The sequence below is a fragment of the Dunckerocampus dactyliophorus genome, chromosome 2 (genome assembly GCF_027744805.1).
Source record: "Dunckerocampus dactyliophorus isolate RoL2022-P2 chromosome 2, RoL_Ddac_1.1, whole genome shotgun sequence".
Lineage (NCBI taxonomy): Eukaryota > Metazoa > Chordata > Actinopteri > Syngnathiformes > Syngnathidae > Dunckerocampus > Dunckerocampus dactyliophorus.
This window is the reverse complement of record NC_072820.1, coordinates 50,899,945-50,920,024: the sequence shown is the minus strand read 5'-3', so window position 1 is coordinate 50,920,024 and position 20,080 is coordinate 50,899,945. Positions and strand designations below refer to the sequence as shown.

The window sequence follows — 20,080 nt, the reverse complement described above, 5'->3', positions numbered from 1 at the left end:
GGGGATCAGGAATTAGATCCTGCCCCAAGTGGAGGAGTTCAAGTACCTTACTTGTAGGTTCTAGGTCACAAGTGAGGGAAGGATGGAAGGCGAGATCGATAGGCAGATTGGTGCGGCTTCTGCAGTGACTCTGCTTGGGACTCTTGCGGCTCAGTTCTCTCTTCACCACACTGCTCCAATACAGTAACCGCATCACCGCAGACGCTGCGCTGATTCGACTGTCGACCTCACGCTCCAGCCTTCCCTCACACGTGAACAAGAGCCCGGAGATACTTGAACTCCTTCACTTGGGGCAAGATCTCCCTCCCAACACGGATAGTGCAATCGACCCCCCGCCCCAAATCCCTCTCGGATTTACATGTGCTGAGTCTCACCCCAGAAACTTCACACTCAGCTGCAAACTGTCCCAGTAAACGCTGAAGGTCCGATGAGGCCATCAGGACCACATCGTCTGCAAATAGCAGAGACGAGATCCTAAGGCCCCCAAACTGGACCCCCTTTGTGCCTGGGCTGTGCCTAGAAATTCTGTCCATAAAAATGTATTATTATTATTATTATTATTCCTCCGTGATTCACCACCTTATCATGGTGGAGGGGTTTGAATGCCCGAGTGAGCTATGTTGTCCGGGGATATATGCTGCCGGTAGGGTCTCCCAAGGCAAACAGGTCCAAGGTGACAGACCAGACAAAGAGTGATTCAGAAGACCCTCTGAACAAGAGCAAAAGGAGCACCTCGCCCAGACGTGGGATACATAGCCTCACCCTGGAGCCAGGGACTTCCAGGCGAGCGCCTGGTTCAGCCCAAAGAAGCCACATGGGATACCACGCTCCCCCGACCTGGTCTTTGGCAGCCAAATCTGGTTATTTTTCAAGATTCAAGATTCAAGAGTTTTATTGTCATATGCATAGTAAAACAGGCAGTTATACTATGCAATGAAATTCTTATTCTGTTCATTCTGGGACTAAAAGATACATTCCCATTACAGACAAATCTTGAGAAGACATGCAGAACTCTGGAAGACCAGATGAATGAATACAAGACCAAGTTTGAAGAAGCTCAACGCTGTATCAATGACTTCAACATGCAGAAAGCAAAGCTTCAGACTGAAAATGGTATGTATTGCGTGGAAACAATTAAAAATGAAAGCAATTCAACAATGTGTTCCGACATTAATAAAACATGTTGCGTTTGGCCAAAATGCCAGGTGAGCTCTCAAGACAACTTGAGGAGAAGGATTCCCTGGTGTCTCAACTTACGAGAGGAAAAATGTCCTATACTCAACAAATTGAAGACCTTAAGCGACAACTTGAGGAAGAGACCAAAGTAAGTCAGAGTATAGTACGTAGTCTCAGTCTCAGGTGGCAGAGTGGTCGCCTCCCAACCTGAAGGTTGCTGGTTCGATCCTCAGTCCTCCTGTGACCATGATACTGAACCCCAGTTGCTCTCAATGGTGCATCATGAGTAGGTAAATGTGCTAACAGTGTCACCAAAGTGCTCTGAGTACCTTGAAGGTAGAGAAGCGCTATACAAGTCAAAGTTTTTTTACCGTGACTATACATTTTTCCTGACAGGCCAAGAGCGCTCTGGCCCATGCCGTGCAGTCTTCTCGCCATGACTGTGACCTGCTCAGAGAGCAGTACGAGGAGGAGCAGGAGGCCAAGGCTGAGCTGCAGCGTGGCATGTCCAAGGCCAACTCTGAGGTGGCTCAGTGGAGAACTAAGTATGAAACTGATGCCATCCAGAGGACTGAAGAACTGGAGGAAGCTAAGTAAGAGTCTGACAATTCGCCATGGCTAACTGAGACACTACTGCGTTTGGCAAATCAGCTTTTTGTTCGTATTATGTTCTGGCTAAAATGTAAGACGAACAAAAAGTTTGTTTGTTGGATGACTAAGCAGCCAGTCATTGAACATGTGTGAACTTTTTCAAAAAGCTTAATTGCAGGAACATTAAAGGGTTTAACTGATGGTTTCTAAAGGAAGAAGCTGGCTCAGCGTCTGCAGGATGCTGAGGAGGCTGTGGAAGCGGTGAATGCTAAATGTTCCTCTCTGGAGAAGACCAAACACAGACTGCAGAATGAGATTGAAGACCTCATGGTGGACGTGGAGAGGTCAAACGCTGCTGCTGCTGCTCTGGACAAGAAGCAAAGGAACTTTGACAAGGTGTTTATGGACTACTACTAATACTGCTACTCCAAAAGGTGAAAAATGGTTGAGGTCTGAATAGGTTTAGGTAAACAAGCACTTGGCTCGGGAAAACATCTTGAACATCTTGGCAAGGATACCCGATTCAAATCAATCATTCTAAATGCTGAACAGCTGTGAATGATGCAAGACATTATCACCAAATCACCAATTTTTACCCACGATAGGTCTTGTCTGAGTGGAAACAGAAGTATGAGGAGTCTCAGTGTGAGTTGGAGGGCTCCCAGAAGGAAGCCAGAGCTCTGAGCACTGAACTCTTTAAGTTGAAGAACTCCTACGAAGAGTCTCTAGATCATTTGGAGACCATGAAAAGAGAGAACAAGAACTTACAAGGTATAATCCGGTGCATCCGTTTTTGTTGAGGTGATAAAAGTTAATTGTGTTTGCTTGGTGATCATGGGCTTGATGTTCTACAGAGGAAATTTCTGACCTCACTGAGCAACTTGGCGAGAGTGGAAAGAGTATTCACGAACTGGAGAAATTAAGAAAACAACTGGATCAGGAGAAGAGCGAGATCCAGTCTGCTCTTGAGGAAGCCGAGGTGAGGGGCTTTTATTGGTTTGGTAGAATGTCAACTGCAAAGCATCACCGTCTATCTTTGCATCTACCAGGCTTCCTTGGAGCATGAGGAGGGAAAGATCCTAAGAGCCCAGCTTGAGTTCAACCAGATTAAAGCTGACATTGAACGAAAACTAGCTGAGAAGGACGAGGAGATGGAGCAGTGCAAGAGGAACCTGCAGAGGACTATTGACACCCTGCAGACCTCTCTTGAAGCCGAGTGTCGAAGCAGGAACGAGGCCCTTCGCTTGAAGAAGAAGATGGAGGGCGACCTCAATGAGATGGAGATCCAGCTAAGTCAGGCCAACAGGCAGGCAGCTGAGGCTCAGAAACAACTCAAGTCTGTTCATGCACACCTGAAGGTAAGCTCGTAAGAACTCCTGAGCTTTCTGACTGTATCAGACTAATGGTTGATATCATCCTGTGAAGGATTGCCAAATCCAGCTGGATGAGTCTCTTCGTGCCAACGACGATCTGAAGGAGAACATCGCCATCGTGGAGAGACGTAACAACCTCATTCAGGCTGAGCTGGAAGAGCTGAGGGCTGCTCTCGAGCAAACGGAGAGAAGTCGCAAACTTGCTGAGCAAGAGTTGCTGGACGTTAGCGAGAGGGTGCAGCTGCTGCACTCACAGGTGGAACTCTTTTGTAGCATCATCACAAACCGTTAGATGGCTTTCTGCCATGACACACCTTTAAAAGCTCTCTCCATCTCCAGAACACCGGTCTGATCAACCAAAAGAAGAAGCTCGAGGTTGATGCATCCCAGCTTCAGACCGAAGTGGAAGAAGCAGTTCAGGAGTGCAGGAATGCAGAGGAGAAGGCCAAGAAGGCCATCACTGACGCTGCCATGATGGCAGAAGAGCTGAAGAAAGAGCAGGACACCAGTGCTCACCTGGAGCGCATGAAGAAGAACATGGAGCAAACCATCAAAGACCTGCAGCACCGTCTGGATGAAGCTGAACAAATTGCCATGAAGGGCGGAAAGAAGCAGGTGCAGAAGCTTGAGGCCAGGGTAAGTTTTTGATATTGTGAAAACGATACATCAAACCCATGGATGGGGTGAATGGCCTCTATGGGAGCAGAAGGACACTGTAGTGGTTCATGTGGTACAGTGGTCACCAGATTTGATCACCAGCCTCCCCCGAAATGCTTCAGCACTAAATATGCAGGGTTCAAGTAAAACTAAATAAATCCTGCTTCTTGGTAAAGCACGTTCAAAATAAACCCAACTATGAACAACATTTAACTACTAGAGTTCAGGCAAATTTCACAATCAGTCTGTCGCAAGAGTTGACCTTAACACATCATGTTCCAAGTCAGGAAGACATGTCTTGTTTTACATTCAGGTTAGAGAGCTTGAAAACGAGGTGGAGTCTGAGCAGAAGAAGAGCAGCGAAGCAATCAAGGGTATCCGTAAATATGAGAGGCGCATCAAGGAGCTCACATATCAGGTGTGTTCACCAAATAATACCCAAATCTTACAAACACCACGACCATGTATGTACTGTTCATATCTGAAATTAAGATGCAAAGAGAAGAACATATTTTCAAATTGTGTGTCTCACCTTTTCAATGACAGACTGAGGAAGATCGCAAGAATGTGGTGCGCCTCCAGGATCTGGTTGACAAACTGCAGCTGAAAGTCAAAGCATACAAGAGATCTGCTGAAGAAGCTGTAAGTATTGGGTGTTTTTTTCCCTTGTTTGGAGTTGCCACAGCAGGTCAATCGTCAATTGCTTTTACGCCAAACGCCCTTTCTGACGCAACTCTGGCTGGGAATGGAACCCATGCCATACCATCATACCACCAAGTATAGGATGTAGAGTCGAAGGGGATGCCCACATGGAAATGTTTTCAGGTATTCAAGTATTTCAAGTATTTTATGGTTTCAGTCAGTCATCCACACAGAAACTGTGTTCTGGGTGCCCTGAAACGGTAAAATCTGAAGACACCGGCTAGTTGCCGTGTAGAAAAGCAAACTGCTGGGGGCGTCACATGACCAGAAGTGACAAGCTGAAATATGTGAATACTTCAACTGGCATGACTCACCCCAGACAACATTCTCCTGATATTTTGTTGTTTTATATTTCAAAATGACTCACAGAAGTAGTTCCACTTCATTCTGTAGTTTTGGTGTCACATGGTTGTGCCTACACATCGTGTCACAGTGCCACAGGTAGGTGTACGTTAAGTATTGCATCGTTTTCACCCAGTGATACATTCCCATCATTCTAATCCGGTATAGTGTGGATGCACATTTTTTCAACCTGCCAAAAAAAAAAATCCCAGGAGTGTTTCCATGTGGGCATGGCCTAAAACAAGGGTTTTCAAGATGAGACAGTGAGCCTTCCTGTAGCGACATGCAGAGCAATAAAACAGATGGCCACCCCTTATGTTAACCTTTTCCCACATTCACACTTCAGGGCTGACGGCTGCTTATAACCTCATTTAACATTTAAAGACCAACATAAAAATAACCCTTGTTAATTAATTTTAGCAACAACCAAAACAAACCCATTACAAAGATGTATGAATCCTTTGTGTCGACAGACACATTTTCTTATTCCGACGTGTTTTTTGTCCTTTAACTCCTCCTTCATTTCTCAACCGATTCAAACCATCCTTGCTTTGTTTGTCAAATTGCCTGAGATGTTTACGAATACTGGCCAGTAACTTTTGGTAGCATTTATGGTGGCTTCATCAAAACCAATATTTTAAATGTTTGCAAGACATATGCATTATATTTGTTGAATACTTTAATTGTTTTCAATGCTCACAAAACGCATATGATAGGTTTGTCAAAATATCAAAATTACCTTTGATGTTTACGATAGCTTGGATGTACCCGATTTTTATGTTAGCTTCATCAATTTGTTTTACTTGTTTGTAAAACATACGTTAGATTGACTTGAAATTGTCTTCAAGTGTGCTTATGAAAAGGCACACGCTAGGTTTGTCAAAGTCTCTAAATTGCCTTTGAAGTTTACGAAAATGTGTCGGTAGCTGTTGGTAACAGGTTGGTGACAGACTCTTCAGTGTTTGAAAAACACGTACATTAGGCATGTTGAAGACTAAAATGTGTTGACAGTTTATGAAAATACATCCTTCAATTGAAACTCTACAGTAAATTGTGTTTGTTTACCAAAACATTCACGTGAATTGTGTTTCGGTGATGTACATTGTTTTCAGTATAGGTTCATAAAACACGTACGTCTGGTTTGATGAAGACTAAATTGTGTTAAGTTCTTACCTAAAGGAGGTACGGGATATGAACAAACTATAATATTCTGATGTACTGTATGGATTTGTTCATTCTTGCAGGAGGAGCAGGCCAATACTCATCTTAGCAAGTTCCGTAAACTCCAGCATGAGCTGGATGAAGCTGAAGAGAGAGCTGACATTGCCGAATCTCAGGTCAACAAGATGCGTGCTAAAAGCCGTGACGTTGGCTCCAAGGTAAAGAGTGCTTGAATATGTTCACACACGTTTGTCATTTGTCTTTTGTCACATAAGGGCACAGCTCACTCAATTAACAGTTACATGTTTATATCTATTACAAACTATAGTAAATTAAGCAGAACAGATTATTTCAGGAGGACTCTTACGCACAAGCAAAGCTTGCACTTTCAGTGCGCAATCGCCCTCATGATGGATTTTGCAACCTGATCCCAAAAAATGTAGTGCAAATAAAGTATCCCAACAATTATTTATCATCAAAACAACTAAAATACTGTATACTCCATCGATAAATATATATTCAAATCCCAACATAGAGCGGAACAAATACCAACTAGTGCTGAGGGAAGGAAAAAGGAAACACAACATGTCCAGAGAGCGCTCTCAACCTGTGGGTACCCACGATGGGCTTTTAAAAAAATGTCAAAAGAAGAGAGTAGGGAAAGAAACCCAAAAGCCCACAGAAGCAAAAAGGAGAGGAGTGGTAGTCCCTTATGTAGTTGGGGTCTCCGAAAAACTCCAGAGGATCTTATGGCAACACAAAATTCCTACCTATTTCAAACCAGTAAATACCCTGAGACAAAAACTAGTGCATCCTAAAGACAAGGCTCCAAACCAAAAACAGAGCAATGTGGTCTATTCCATCCACTGTAAAGATGAGGAATGCAAAGAGCACTACATTGGGGAAACTAAGCAAATGCTCCAAAAAAGGCTTTATCAACATCGCAGGGACAATTCTAGTGGTCCTCAATCAGCAGTACATCTACACCTTAAAGCTACCAATCACTCTTTTGAGGACAGCGAGGTAAAGATTTTGGCCAAAGAAAACAGATGGTTTGAAAGAGGAGTTAAGGAAGCTATTTTTGTCAAACAACAGAACCCATCATTGAATCGGAACGGTGGTTTGAGGTTTAATTTGGACCCTGTGTTCAGCAGGTTACTGAGACCAAAACCCACAGCTCTTAGTCTTGCAAATGAGGTGAAGCCAGGGCCGAGCCAGAACAATAGACGCTAACGAGCCAGTATCAGAGTCGTTCATACCCAACTCAGGGAGCGACACTTCCCTTTGATCGGAGGTGCTAATGGCAGGAGAGGATTAGACCACAACTCCGCCCAGGCTTAGTGTAAGGAACCAATAGGAGGAGGGTGTTGGCACACCAATTCCGCCCACTCTTACTGTATTTAAGGCCTAGGCTACCAGCACTTGTTAGTTCGCTGACGAAGCTCTTCGGATGAGGAGCGAAACACCCGACACCTTCTTCACAGAAGTACAGATGACGTCTCAAGAAGCCTTTCCCTCGATGGACAACTCCTGTACGACTGAGAGCCTACACAGACCTATTTTCAAGGAGGCATTGAAGAACGAGTTTGACATGCGAAGTGTGTTCTTTTAGATTCCTGGAAAAAATCAGAATATCATCAAGATATACAAAACAAAACAGGTTAATCATATCACTTAGAACGTTGTTTATAAGATTCTGAAACACCGCTGTGGCGTTAGTAAGACCGAAAGGCATGACGAGGTACTCAAAGTGCCCCAGCGGAGTATTAAACACGGTCTTCTACTCGTCTCCATCCTTAATGCGCACTAAGTGGTAGGCGTTACGGAGGTCAAGCGTAGAAAAAATCCGTGCCGAATGGAGAGCGGAAAAAGCAGAGTCCATGAGGGGGAGTGAATAACTATTACGCACCGTGATACTGTTCAGACCACGGTAATCGATACAGGGGCGCAAGGATTTGTCTTTCTTGGCAACAAAAAAGAATCCGGCTCCGAGAGGAGAGGACGAAGGTCGGATGAGACCGGAAGCTAGCAAGGCAGAGATATAGTCTTTAAGGGCCTTTTGTTCCAGCCCAGAAACGTTGGCTAGTAATTCTATCGAGCAATCATATGGTCTATGAGGTTGGAGTGTCCTTACGGTCCTTACTAAATACCTGTTTCAAATAATGATATTCCTCAGGCACACTGGTGAGATTGATCTCCTCTACAGGAAGTGGGTTAACGGACACCTCGGAAATGGCTGACCTAAGACAATTAGCGTGGCAGAACGTACTCCAGTTGACTATATTCATTTTAGTCCAATCCACGGCAGGATTGTGGAGCTTAAGCCATGGTAGCCCTAATACTAGCGGTGCTGCTTGGGAAGGCATGATATAAAAACTAATGTTCTCTGAGTGATTACCCGACAAGTGTAGAGAAAGAGGTTCGGTCTGATGCGTAACAGCTGCTAGAAAACGTCCATCTAAGGACAGAACCTCCTTAGGAGAGGATAGCTTAATCATCTGGATTTTATGTTCTTTAACAAAGGAAGTATCCAAAAAGCAGTCATCTGCACCAGAGTCAACTAGCGCGGTTACAGTCACATTTCTGCCCCCTCCTGTAATAAGCCCCTTGACCTGGAGTCATCTCAGGGACTCCTTCTTGCTTGTGTCGGTTATTTCCTGGGAGTGCTCACAAATCCCAGCTGAGGACTGGCTGCTGGCGACAGGAGGGTCGATACTGGGTACCAATAGTTGTGCCGGTGGTGCTCCTGGGGTCGATCCTTGGCGGTGAACTGGACGGATGAGGCATTGAAGAAGCCGATGACCAGGGTTACCGCAATACAGGCACAGGTCCAGGCGACGGCGACGGGCTCTCTGTTCAGCGGCTAGTCGTCGTCTTCCCAGCTGCATCGGCACCTCCGTATTAGTTGTCTCGTCGTCTAGTTTGATGGGATGAGTAATCCTCCGCTCCGTTGCTGGATGCAATATCGGCGTTCGACCCTGGTATCCCTCCTCCGCATAGTCCCTGATTCTTTCCTTTACACGGTTATCCAAACAAATCGCTAAATTTATCAAGTCGTGAAGAGACGTAATATTATCCTTGACTATTAGCTCATCCTTAATGCGGGCGCTGAGTGCCCTCCGGAAGATACCACGGAGCACGGTATCGGGATATCCGCTTTCTGCCGCGAGCACACAAAAGTCAATGGAGAAATCAACCACAGATTGTCCTCTTTGATTTAAGTCCAACAAACGATTGGCGGCTTCTAAACCCCGGACAGGGTGATGAAACACCTTTCTTATTTCCTCTAAAAATAGTGGTAATGAGGTACGAATGGCGGGCATCGAAGTGCTTATGGCCAGGGCCCAAGTGGCAGCTCTACCAGCAAGCAAACTCATTATGAAGGCTACCTTAGCTTGATCAGAGGAGTAAGATGTAGGTTGTTGATCGAAAATTAACGAGCATTGGTGTAAAAACTGGTTACAGGAATCAGAGTCACCAGAGAAGCGAGGAGGGTGAGGGATACTAGGCTCACGAGATTGATGAGCAGCAGGTGTGCTTGCAGCTGAGGCATTAGCGGAGTCACTCATAGTAGTGGGTGTACCGACCTCTGGTGGCGGAATCGGAGTGGAGTATCCCAGTCGTTGATTTACTGCTTCCAGGTTGGTGGAGAGAACAGAAATGGCTTCCATGATCCCTTGGAGTGACTTCTCATGGCTTCCAACCATGTGTCCTTGGTGTGACAGGGCTTTTCGGAATTGTTCCATGTCTGCGAGGTCCATGTCTGGCCAGATTGTTCTGTCATGCGAGGCCGTGGAACACCGCGAATGCTTTAGGATCCCAAATGCAGACAAGGGAGGCGAAAAATACAAAAAGGAAAATTTAATGTACAAAAAGAGTCCAAGAAGCAAACACAAAGTACAAATAAGGAAAATCCAGTAATGGTAAGAATCAATAACCAAAAACGCTAACAGCAAAAGGCTGTTAGGACAAAAACTAGCAAGAACAAAAATACACTGAAGGCAAACCTTACAGGAGTAGATTATAAATACAAAGCAAGCAGGTACAGGTAAGCGGGGAGCCAGAGAGCGGGGTAAGGAGCAGGGAGCCGGACAAAGCGGTACAGGAAGCAGGTAGTCTAGGAGTCAGGGAGTACAATCTGGCAACTGGTGTGTCGCCGCTGCCTGGCTTAAGAGTCCTCAGTGATTAGCTGATGCAGATTGGTCACAGGGGTGTTCAGCCGGCCCCCCCCTCGCCCGCTGAGGTGCGCTGTGAACATATGGCAGATAGGCGGCAGCAGAGCAACAGCAAACATGACAGAAACGGCATTTATGTTTCCTGCAATGGTGCTCCATGCCGACTCTTTTTGGATGGCCTGATGATCGGCGGATACACGTGAAAATAAGGTGGTCTTGTGTTCGGTCACTCCTTGTAAAAGCACAAAAGTCTGCTCTCCCTAAATCATCTAACTATTGTCCCGTTACTGTTCTTTACAGAAAGGACTGGATGAGGAGTGAATCTGGCAGACAGCCAAGCAAGACCTTTGGGATCATCTCTACTTTCTCCCAAATCTCTCCAACATTTCTGTGGAATAAAGCAAAAGTGCAGTAATGCTATGTGCATTGTTGTTGTCTATTTCATGCTAACACGGTACACACTACACCTCCACTCAGCCGCAGTGTTTGATATCACCGTCAAGTCATTTTACAATGGATTAGTTTTAGGGCTGTCAAAGTTAACAAGTTAACAACACGTTAACGGACATGTTTTTGACATGTGATTAACATGCGCACGTTAATGCAGCGGTGGATGTGGAGCCACAAGCAGGAACAAATATTGATGACAAATGGAGAAAGGAAAGGGTGTTTTGACTGGTAAATGTAGCTTTAAAGCCCTGGCAGATGTCTCTCACAACAAGACCAAAGTCAGGTGTATCTACTGTTGCTGTCAGTTGAGTTGTCACCTGCCAGAGAGAGGCAAGAAGGTACTGGAGCACTGTTGGTATTTTTTATTGTCATTTATACAGTGGTACCTTGGTATACGAGTGTCCCAACTAACGAGTGTTTTTTTAGATGTCAGCCGTCTCTCGGCTGATTTTTTTGCTTTGAACTACGAGCTAAAATTTGGGTTGTGAGCTATTTACCATCAGGCATAGCCAAAGATTATTTGGGGGCTTTGACAGTGTGACCATGGCTGAATACCAGAATGGATGTAACTTGCATTAGCAGCACGCTAGCTAGTCACCGGGAAACACATCAGCAAAACATCCATCCATCCATCCATCCATTTTCTATACCGCTTTTTCCCTTTTTAGGGTCTAATTGATGCTATTTATGACGTATTGTGTAAAAATAAGAAACGGACAACATCGAATTAAATCCACTAAATGGATACGAAGCCACCATCCACCAGTACCACAGAACAAATATCCACATTAGCACCCAGTAAGGTCATCAAATCTTACCTTCATGCATTCCCATATAGTATCAGCATTTGGGAGCAAATATGAGGTCAAAGAAAAAGAGTAAAAATACAGTATAGTAGTCTATCTGTGCAGCGTGGGACAAAGTTACATGGTGCATTCATGGACCTGCCAATAAAGTGGGACAAGTTGCATTAAACATGCATTTCTACCTGTATATTATTTTTGTAATAAAATAGTGGTCGGGGACCCCTGCCTTCCAGCATGTTTGGGGACATGATGTGCTCTTTTACAAATTTGAAAATACTGTAACTTTTATACAATTGGCTTCTTTGTTTTATCATGTAAGATAAAATTCATGTCTACATCAACAAATGGAACCATTGGATTGAATCAAATCGTATCCTTTGCACACTGTATGGAATCGTTGTGTTTTTAAAATATATCGTTTTTTTAATCAGATCTTATTCCGTTTATCAAATCCTTCACCACAAAGAGATTTACATCCCTACTCATTATTGAGAAAAACTTCTTTCTATCTGAAAATTAATTAGGAGTTAACTACGGACAAAATCTGATTAATCACGATTAAATATTTTAATCGATTGGCAGCCCTAGTTTTTATCTGGCTTATACTCAGTAATCAGCCATTCACTACATCATGTGATGACAGTTTGATATTTGTGTTGCTTTGTTATTGTCATTCATTGTTTACTACAGCGTTATACAATGTATTATTCATTACGGTACAAAGTTCTGCCTACTTTCTTCTGTTTATTGTGTCATTTATTCACTATATTATTAACATCGAATGACTTTTGCATCGATCCGTTTCTACCTAACTTGGCAGTTTTCTATCAATGAAGATTGTCCACAGAAACCAAATTGTCTTTTGTCTATTTTATTTCCAATGCCTTGGGAAGGCACTAATCAAGCAGATTCCGATGTTGCTGTCAGCTGGAGTGGCTCGAGACAAAGAAGACACACAGGCTTCTATCATCAGGGCGTAAAAGCATTCATGCAAACATTCTACTCCCAAAATAAGGAACGGTAAATCAGACACCTAGCCAGACAAAGTAACACATCTTTCATCTACTCTGTCACTGAACAAGCTATCAAAACTGTATTGTAAAACATTTTCATCGTTGGGAAAACTGGCAGTAAACACCGGAAGCAACAACCACCAGTAACAGATTGTGTGTTGAACTGTGCAAGTGTAAACATGTGATGTGCTGAAACTAAGTATCCCATTACCATTACTTTAATTTAAATATGAGAAATACTTATTTCATGAAAAAGACCTCCAAAATTAAATTAAAATGTATCATTATATTTGGGAATTGTGGTGATTGTTATCAACAGTTAATCCTAATTTCATGTGTTGCTAAGGGCAATCTTAGAAGAGGCCAATAATCAGTGAATTGGCTATTTCTGTTCTAAGGTGAACAAGATAGCACCCACAAAACAACCGCTTGTTTTCATCCATAGACAGGTTTCTGCTTTCCATGTTGTTTTCATCTCTAAATGCAATCTGCACAGGCAAAACCTATTTACCCAATCTGAAACATTCAGTGCTACATATTGATGAAATAAACAATGCAATAGGACACACCTGGCAACAAGACACACCTGTCAGTCACATGTTCCAATACTTTGGCTCACATGGGTTCAAACAAAAGGTGCTATCTTCTCCGTTCTTCTGGGGGGCACTGTACATCCACATTTTATATATTATACTCTCTATTTTAGAACAAAATATGCTGACAAATAATTGAATATGAACATAATTATGACCTTTGAGCTTATTCTACAAGTGGTTTGGCTTTGTTCTGACACAGCATCAAGAAGGGAATCAGTGCCGGGAAGGTGTGATATCATAGATGAAAACAGAGAAGACAGAATGAAAACTAGTCAAAAAATGTAGGATATCATTTGAATCCCTACAGCCCGATAGCAGGGGTGTCCAAAGTGTGGTCCGTGGCACATTCTAAAAATATAAGAAAAAATAAAATAAAAATACAACAACAGCAAAAATTAGACACAAAGAAAACAACAAATAAAGTTGCAATTTTTGGCAAAATCAGCTTGTGGAAAGAGTTATAATGTTATGGGAATCGAGTCAAAATATAATTTGAATAAAGATGCAATATTATGAAAAGAAAACAGCAAAAATGGGAAAAAGCTGAAATTTTATGAGAAAAAAGTCAAAATATTAAAAGAAAAATGCTCCAACAAGAAAAAAGCTGTAATTTTCAGAGAATAAACTGGTTATATTATGAGAAAAAATATCATCATAAAATATCACATCATTTTAGTGATTCCATATAGTTGAAATATTAAAAGAAAAAAAATTCACTCATAAAACTATGAGAAACAAGCAAAACAAAGTTTTACAAAATTAGGTTGTGGAAAAAGTCGAAATATTATGGAAATGAATGAATAATATTACGAAAAGAATATTTACAAGAAGCAAGGTGAAATAGTTGCAGCAGAAATGGACAAAACGGCTGTGATTTTACGACAATGAAGTCAAAATATTATGAGAAAAAAGTTGTATTTTAACAACAAAAAAAGTTGAATTTTATGAGAATAAATCAATTTTAATTAACTTTGTAGAGTTGAAATATAAAAACAAATAAAATTAACAAAAATAAATAAATGCATAAAATTAACGTGACAAAATAATTATTTTTGGAAAATTAGGTTGGTGGAAAAGTTATAATCTTATGGGAATAAAATCATCATATTATAGGAGAAAGTCACAATATTAAAAAAAGAACATACTTGGACAATGTAAAAAAAAATAAGAGTGAAGTTGACAATAAAGTAAGTCTTTTTCACCTTCATTTTTTATTGGAATTGATATAACTTCTTATCATATCTACTACGAAATATCCAAAGTGGCAAAATTGAATAATTTCATTCTTGACTATGTGGCCCTCGCTAGAAAACATTTGGACCCCCCTGCCGTACAGTTGCATGCTGCTGTGCATGCTGCACTACAGTTCAGTATGTTTCAAAGGTGAAGGAAGAATGAACTTAGCAAGGAGACTGGTTAGTTGGTCTGTCCAAACTAAAGTTATTTCATCACATAAAGGGAAAGCAGGATCAATGAAATGGAAGAACTAATCAGGTATGTTCCATGTATTCCCTGAACGCAATGCACCTGTTGACCCTCATCCATCACGAGGGCTGACAGTGGCTGCCCTTCTCCATCAGGAAGAAACAATCCAGACAAGAATTTCACAGGGTTATCTTTGTCGCCAAGGCCAAAGGAAAGGGAACAATGCCATGACGACACAGTGAGACAAAGGGCGCAGCGCTCATGCGGTTCAGTACTTGTGTGAGTCGAGTACACCCGTGACCTTAGCCCTCACTCAACAACAGTCGCTACCTTCCAGTCCCACAAGTGCTCCACAAATATGTTGCAGCCACTTTTGGTGAGTCCTGGGGCTGAATGCTCCAACACTTGCAGGGGATTATGGTCTGGTATGGTTTCTATGTTTCAGACGCGCTTACATTTGCACAATTCAACATGTCTGGAAAGGAGTAGGAAGAAGCAGAGCAAAGCAAGTAAAGATTCAAGTGGAATACAAAACATTGAGGATGTTGACTTCTAGTTCCAGCTGTCACATGACGTCATCGCCACTATTTGTCCACTTCCTTGATGTCTTTGACAAATAGTACTTTGGCTTCGGCCGCTCCTCCATTTAACTTGTAGATGTTGCAGTTGGCGCTACAAGCTTCCTTAAGTCACGTGCTTTGCAAAGCAAATGAAGCAGATGAAGTAAAACAAGGGGTGCTCATGCTTTGTCAGCCTGCGAGCTACTTTGAAAATGTCCAAGTCATTGTCCACGTATATAAGAGGTGCACACCCTTACTCAGCATGCAACTTACAAGTCCACATGATATAGCTCTGACAATAAAACATATATGCTAAATATGAATGATTAGTATTTCACATTCACACTTTCCAAGCTTACAGGTCATCCGAGTAGTTGATATCAGCCACAAATAATTCACAATTTGAATGAGTATGGCAATAAAGATAATTACACATAATTCCTCAACAGTTGTGTACATAACCTGAGTGATTGTCGTAGCATTCACACTTCATGAAATTACGTCCGGCTAGCATTTACTATCAAACATTACAGAGACAGAAGAAATGAAAATGATGATGCAAAAGACAATGTAGCCGAAGTCAAGGCAACATATGAAAAAGCTTTCATTTCCCAATTCATCATTAAATAATACTTTAAGAAGTGGACGTGTAGAAAACACAGATTTCTGTAGTGGAGTTCATGACACGATGCAAAGGCATCAAACAATTTACTTTTTGTCTCCATAACGAGCCGCTACAATTGAACAGATAACGTTTGTTATAGATATCCTGTAGGCTTCTTACCGCTCACTTAGTTTATCCCTAATCAGATTGATAAAGTTGCATCTCCGTGTGTAGCTTGAGATGTCTGTTCACCGCTTCATCTTCGCCGCAGGGGAGCAAGAGCGAATCAGGAGGGGGGCTTCATGTCAGCTGACTGATGCCATGTGACATCTACAAAGTGATGTTTATGCCATTGACCCATACTACCTTTTTTGACGAGTTGAAAAAAATTTGCATCCCCACTGTGCGGAATTAGTACATAGTTGCATCCAGACGGGACCGCATGACTGGGGTGAAAAGGATGTCATACACGAGGCACATCTACGTGTGGCTCTGTAAACAGACATTCAGACGGAACCACGTGACACACCAAACCACAGAAGAAGAAAGAACGCATGCACATAAGTCCGTCGTCTTCCGCTTCCCAAGGTTCTTCAAGACTTACGACAAAGTGGAATTACATCTACGATTAATTTTGGAGAGTAAGACAACAAAATATCAGGAGAATGTTGACTGGGGTGAGTCATGACACTCGAAATATTCAGATATGATGTCGGCTTGTCATTATTTTAATCATCAAGGGAGACTAGGTCTCTCAACTGGCCTGGGAATGCCTCGGGATCCGCTGAGAGGAGCTGGACGAAGTTGGGAAGTAGGGAAGTCTGGGCTTCCCTGCTTAGCCTGCTGCCCCCGCGACCTGACCTCGGATAAGCCCCAAAGTATCTGCCGCGCAGGATGTCCACCTCTGCTTGTGCAGTCTGGAAGCTCTAAATCCTCCACAATGCAACCCGACAGAAACAGACAGACCTACTCCTTTGGCTAGCAGCACCTCGTCTTGCTGGCAAAACACACATGGGTGTCCAAAATGTGGCGCAGGGGCCATCTGTGGAACTCATTGCAGAAACAAAATAAGATAATAATACCAGACAGTACAAATTGCCTGTGAGAAAACACATGCCACAAACGCCAATCCCACAACTTTCCAGAGTGAAGATGACATATTAAAGAAATTGCATTATTAGGATAAACCATCTATTATTATTATTATAATACATGATCATAACAGTGGTTTAATTGGTCCGGAAAAATGTAGACAATAATATTATTTAGCATCAATTTGTGGGGTAATAAATGGTTTTGTAACTCGGTAAATTAAAAAAAAAAAAGTTAATTCAATACCAAAGACGTATTTATCCGTTTGTATAATCCGAATGCCTGATCCCAACAACGTTTTTGTTTTTGTTGTCTTTTACCTTTTCTTTGCACGAGAGGCAAAAAGAGGTGGTGATGCACCTCTCCACTGATGCATTATCATTTCAGAGCTCGTTTAAGCCATAAAAACAGCCACAAGGTGGCAGAAGTCCATTTGATAAGAGCTCGGCAGGGATCATTCCAGTGGAGGAATCACACATGACAGGAAGGAGGAAGTGAGAGAACGTGGAGGAGTGTAGTGTGCAGGAGATTACGTATTGTAGAGAAATTGTAACCCATGCACACGCACACACACACGCACATGTGTGCACACACATGCACACACATAGTTCAGTTACAAATGTGAAAAATTGTAGTTCATGGTGTTATCTTCTTCTTCTTTCCCACAGCGCCTTACGGTGTCGTAGAAGCGCCACTCTTGCAGTGGTCCACCAATTTCTTGCACTCTTGTCGGTTGTGTGCCATTTGCTGAGACTCAGCAAATGTCATCCCGGTCCATTCTTTGATGTTGTCTACCCATCTCTTACTTGGCCGACCTCGCTTCCTCTTTCCTTTGACGTTTCCTTGCAGTATGGTTTTCATAAGTCCATCTGATGTCGTGATGTGCCCGTACCATTTGAGTTTTCGTTTCTTTATGCTGGTTAAGAGAGCGTCACATTCTCCTATGTGATGTGTTATAAAATTTCTGATGTCCTCGTTTCAAATTCTGTCTTTGTATGTGATGCCCATAAGATTTAACATCTTAACTCATCTCTGTTGGTGTTCTTTGTTTGAACGTAAGATCATGGTGTCATATTTGTAAATAAATTGTTATTTGAATGTAAAACAACTTTTATGTTGGTATAGTTGTTTAGATATTTGAACTGTCACAAAAGCAAAAAATTAGTGTTAAAGTGAAAGTTATGCTTTCTCCATTTTTAGTTGGGAACTGATATTTTCCTGAAACTTACCTATGTTCTATTGGTGATTACTAAAGAAGGTAGAAGGTAGAAAAAAGGTAGAAACAAACTTTTTTTTCTAACGAAAGACGGGAGTCTAATGTTTCTTTTGGTAGGTTCCATGTTTATATAACCATAGAACACAATATTCTGTGTGCCTTGAAAGATCAGTCCAAATGGCCTTAAATGGCTGCTACTGAAGGGGTTGTCTTTTGAAAAACAGCTGGGTTTGAATGAGTTGATGATAAAGTCTTATCTTGTCTCATGAGTTGTTTGTCTTGTGACACCCCTTACATATAAACAAGCAATTATACACTAACTAGTTAGCTCAGTGGCTATCACTACAGGCTATGACACAGGAGACATTTTACTTCATAAACTTGCTTTATAAAGGTGAGTTTATTTGTCATATCAAAGGCATCACTTAAGCTGAGTTGCAATGTTAAGGCAGCAGGTGAACGCCCATTTGCTCTTTGAATGGACTACACAGTGCATGCGCATGTAAAACCTGGCATGTGTCAGCCAACTCACTTGTCACCCTCCCCTCCCTCTACGGCTGGACGCATGATGAAAGCGGCCAATAGCAGCCGTGCATCCGGTCCAATTAAAAGAAAGCTTTTTATATTGTGCAACCTTTATCTAAAATTTCATGCCATATTTGGCTGATAAGCAAGCTTTATTAATGCAGGGAGGGCAGGGGTAAGGTCCGTGCATACTCGCGTGGTTTAATTGAAGTGCTCAGAGTTGACAGGTAAGCAGAGAATGAGTGAAGTTTAGTAAGTCTTCATTTCTTGCTTGGTTTTTTGTTTTGCTATGGTCATCAGGTACATAGACCTTGATCTCCTTGGTAGTCTATTGAGTGTTTTGGGTTAAAACTTTACTTTGTGGAATGATATTAAGTGATATTTAAGGAAATGCTATGTGATAAGAGGATTAGTGCACCTCACTAACTGCTTAAGATATACAAATAAAAAATCCACTACGACAAGGACCGTTTGATTTTACTTACTGTCATGTACAGTGCCTTCCATTCCAGTACTGGAACAATCAGTAGCTGTAGACTAAAAACATTCACTTCTCGGCTGCCAACATTTATCAGGTAAAGGAATGTACCAACTCCCTGGAGCTGATTGGTCCAAACGTTATTACTTTTTAGCAAAGGACACTGAGGAGGGTCCTTTTTCAATCATGGACAACCAGCATCATCCAATGATCATCATCTCCCCACAGAAGAGCAGTTTCAGTGGCAGATTACTATCACTGTCGTACTCCTATCTGTCTGTCTGTCTGTCTGTGTCTTTCTATCTATCTATCTATCTATCTATCTATCTATCTATCTATCTATCTGTCTATCTATCTGTCTGTCTGTCTGTCTGTCTGTCTGTCTGTCTGTCTGTCTGTCTGTCTGTCTGTCTGTCTGTCTGTCTGTCTATCTATCTATCTATCTATCTATCTATCTAGCTAGCTAGCTAGCTAGCTACCAGCTAGCTGGCTATCTACAGTATCTACTTCCTATAACTGTGGGATTTAGTAATATTAACACATTTTATTTGTTGGCGCCTTTCAAAACACCCAATATCACCTTAGTCCAGTAGACGGGCGTGTAGTAGACGGGCGTGTAGTGGAAAAGCATTCCAGAGTCTGGCAGCTGAAAGCCCGAGCACTGAAAGTAGTCATCTTAAAACGAGGCGTGGCGAACAGGGCAGCGGATGATGAAAGTAGTGAGCAGGACAGGACGTGGGGGGAGATCAAGTCATGCAAGTATGAGGGAGCCAGGTTATAGAGCGCTTTGAAGGTTATGAGGAGGAGTTTCTATAGAATGCCTTGTCGGACAGGAAGCCAGTGGAGATTAGAGAGAACGGGTGTGATGTGGTCAGAATATTTGGTGTTGGTAATAATTCTGGCAGCGCAGTTTTGAATAAACTGAAGTTGATGGGTGAGTTTCTGTGGAAGACCAGTAAAAAGGGCATTACAGTAATAAGGTGAGAGGTGACTGAAGCATTCATGAGAATTGTGCTGGGAGAGAGAGAAGGTCGGAGTCAGGAGATGTTGTGAAGATGGAGGAAGGCTGTGCGTGAAATATTCTTAATGTGGGATTTGAATAAAAGTGTGCTGTCAAGGATGACAGGATGATTATTAT

The 20,080-nt window shown here is 42.3% G+C and overlaps 1 protein-coding gene across 1 annotated transcript in view; it reads left to right on the top strand.

Annotated features, from left to right (window-relative positions):
- LOC129177333 (myosin-7) overlaps positions 1-10,643 on the top strand; it is a 29,346-nt gene extending 18,703 nt beyond the window's left edge. Inside the window, exons 27-39 of the mRNA XM_054768323.1 lie at positions 987-1,113; positions 1,206-1,324; positions 1,573-1,769; positions 1,980-2,163; positions 2,373-2,538; positions 2,622-2,746; positions 2,817-3,125; positions 3,193-3,396; positions 3,480-3,776; positions 4,111-4,215; positions 4,344-4,439; positions 6,086-6,220; positions 10,478-10,643. Coding sequence (XP_054624298.1) covers positions 987-1,113; positions 1,206-1,324; positions 1,573-1,769; positions 1,980-2,163; positions 2,373-2,538; positions 2,622-2,746; positions 2,817-3,125; positions 3,193-3,396; positions 3,480-3,776; positions 4,111-4,215; positions 4,344-4,439; positions 6,086-6,220; positions 10,478-10,498 — 2,085 coding nt within the window. The 3' untranslated portion in view covers positions 10,499-10,643. The remainder of the gene's footprint in view (positions 1-986; positions 1,114-1,205; positions 1,325-1,572; positions 1,770-1,979; positions 2,164-2,372; positions 2,539-2,621; positions 2,747-2,816; positions 3,126-3,192; positions 3,397-3,479; positions 3,777-4,110; positions 4,216-4,343; positions 4,440-6,085; positions 6,221-10,477) is intronic.
- The last annotated feature ends 9,437 nt before the right edge of the window (positions 10,644-20,080 follow it).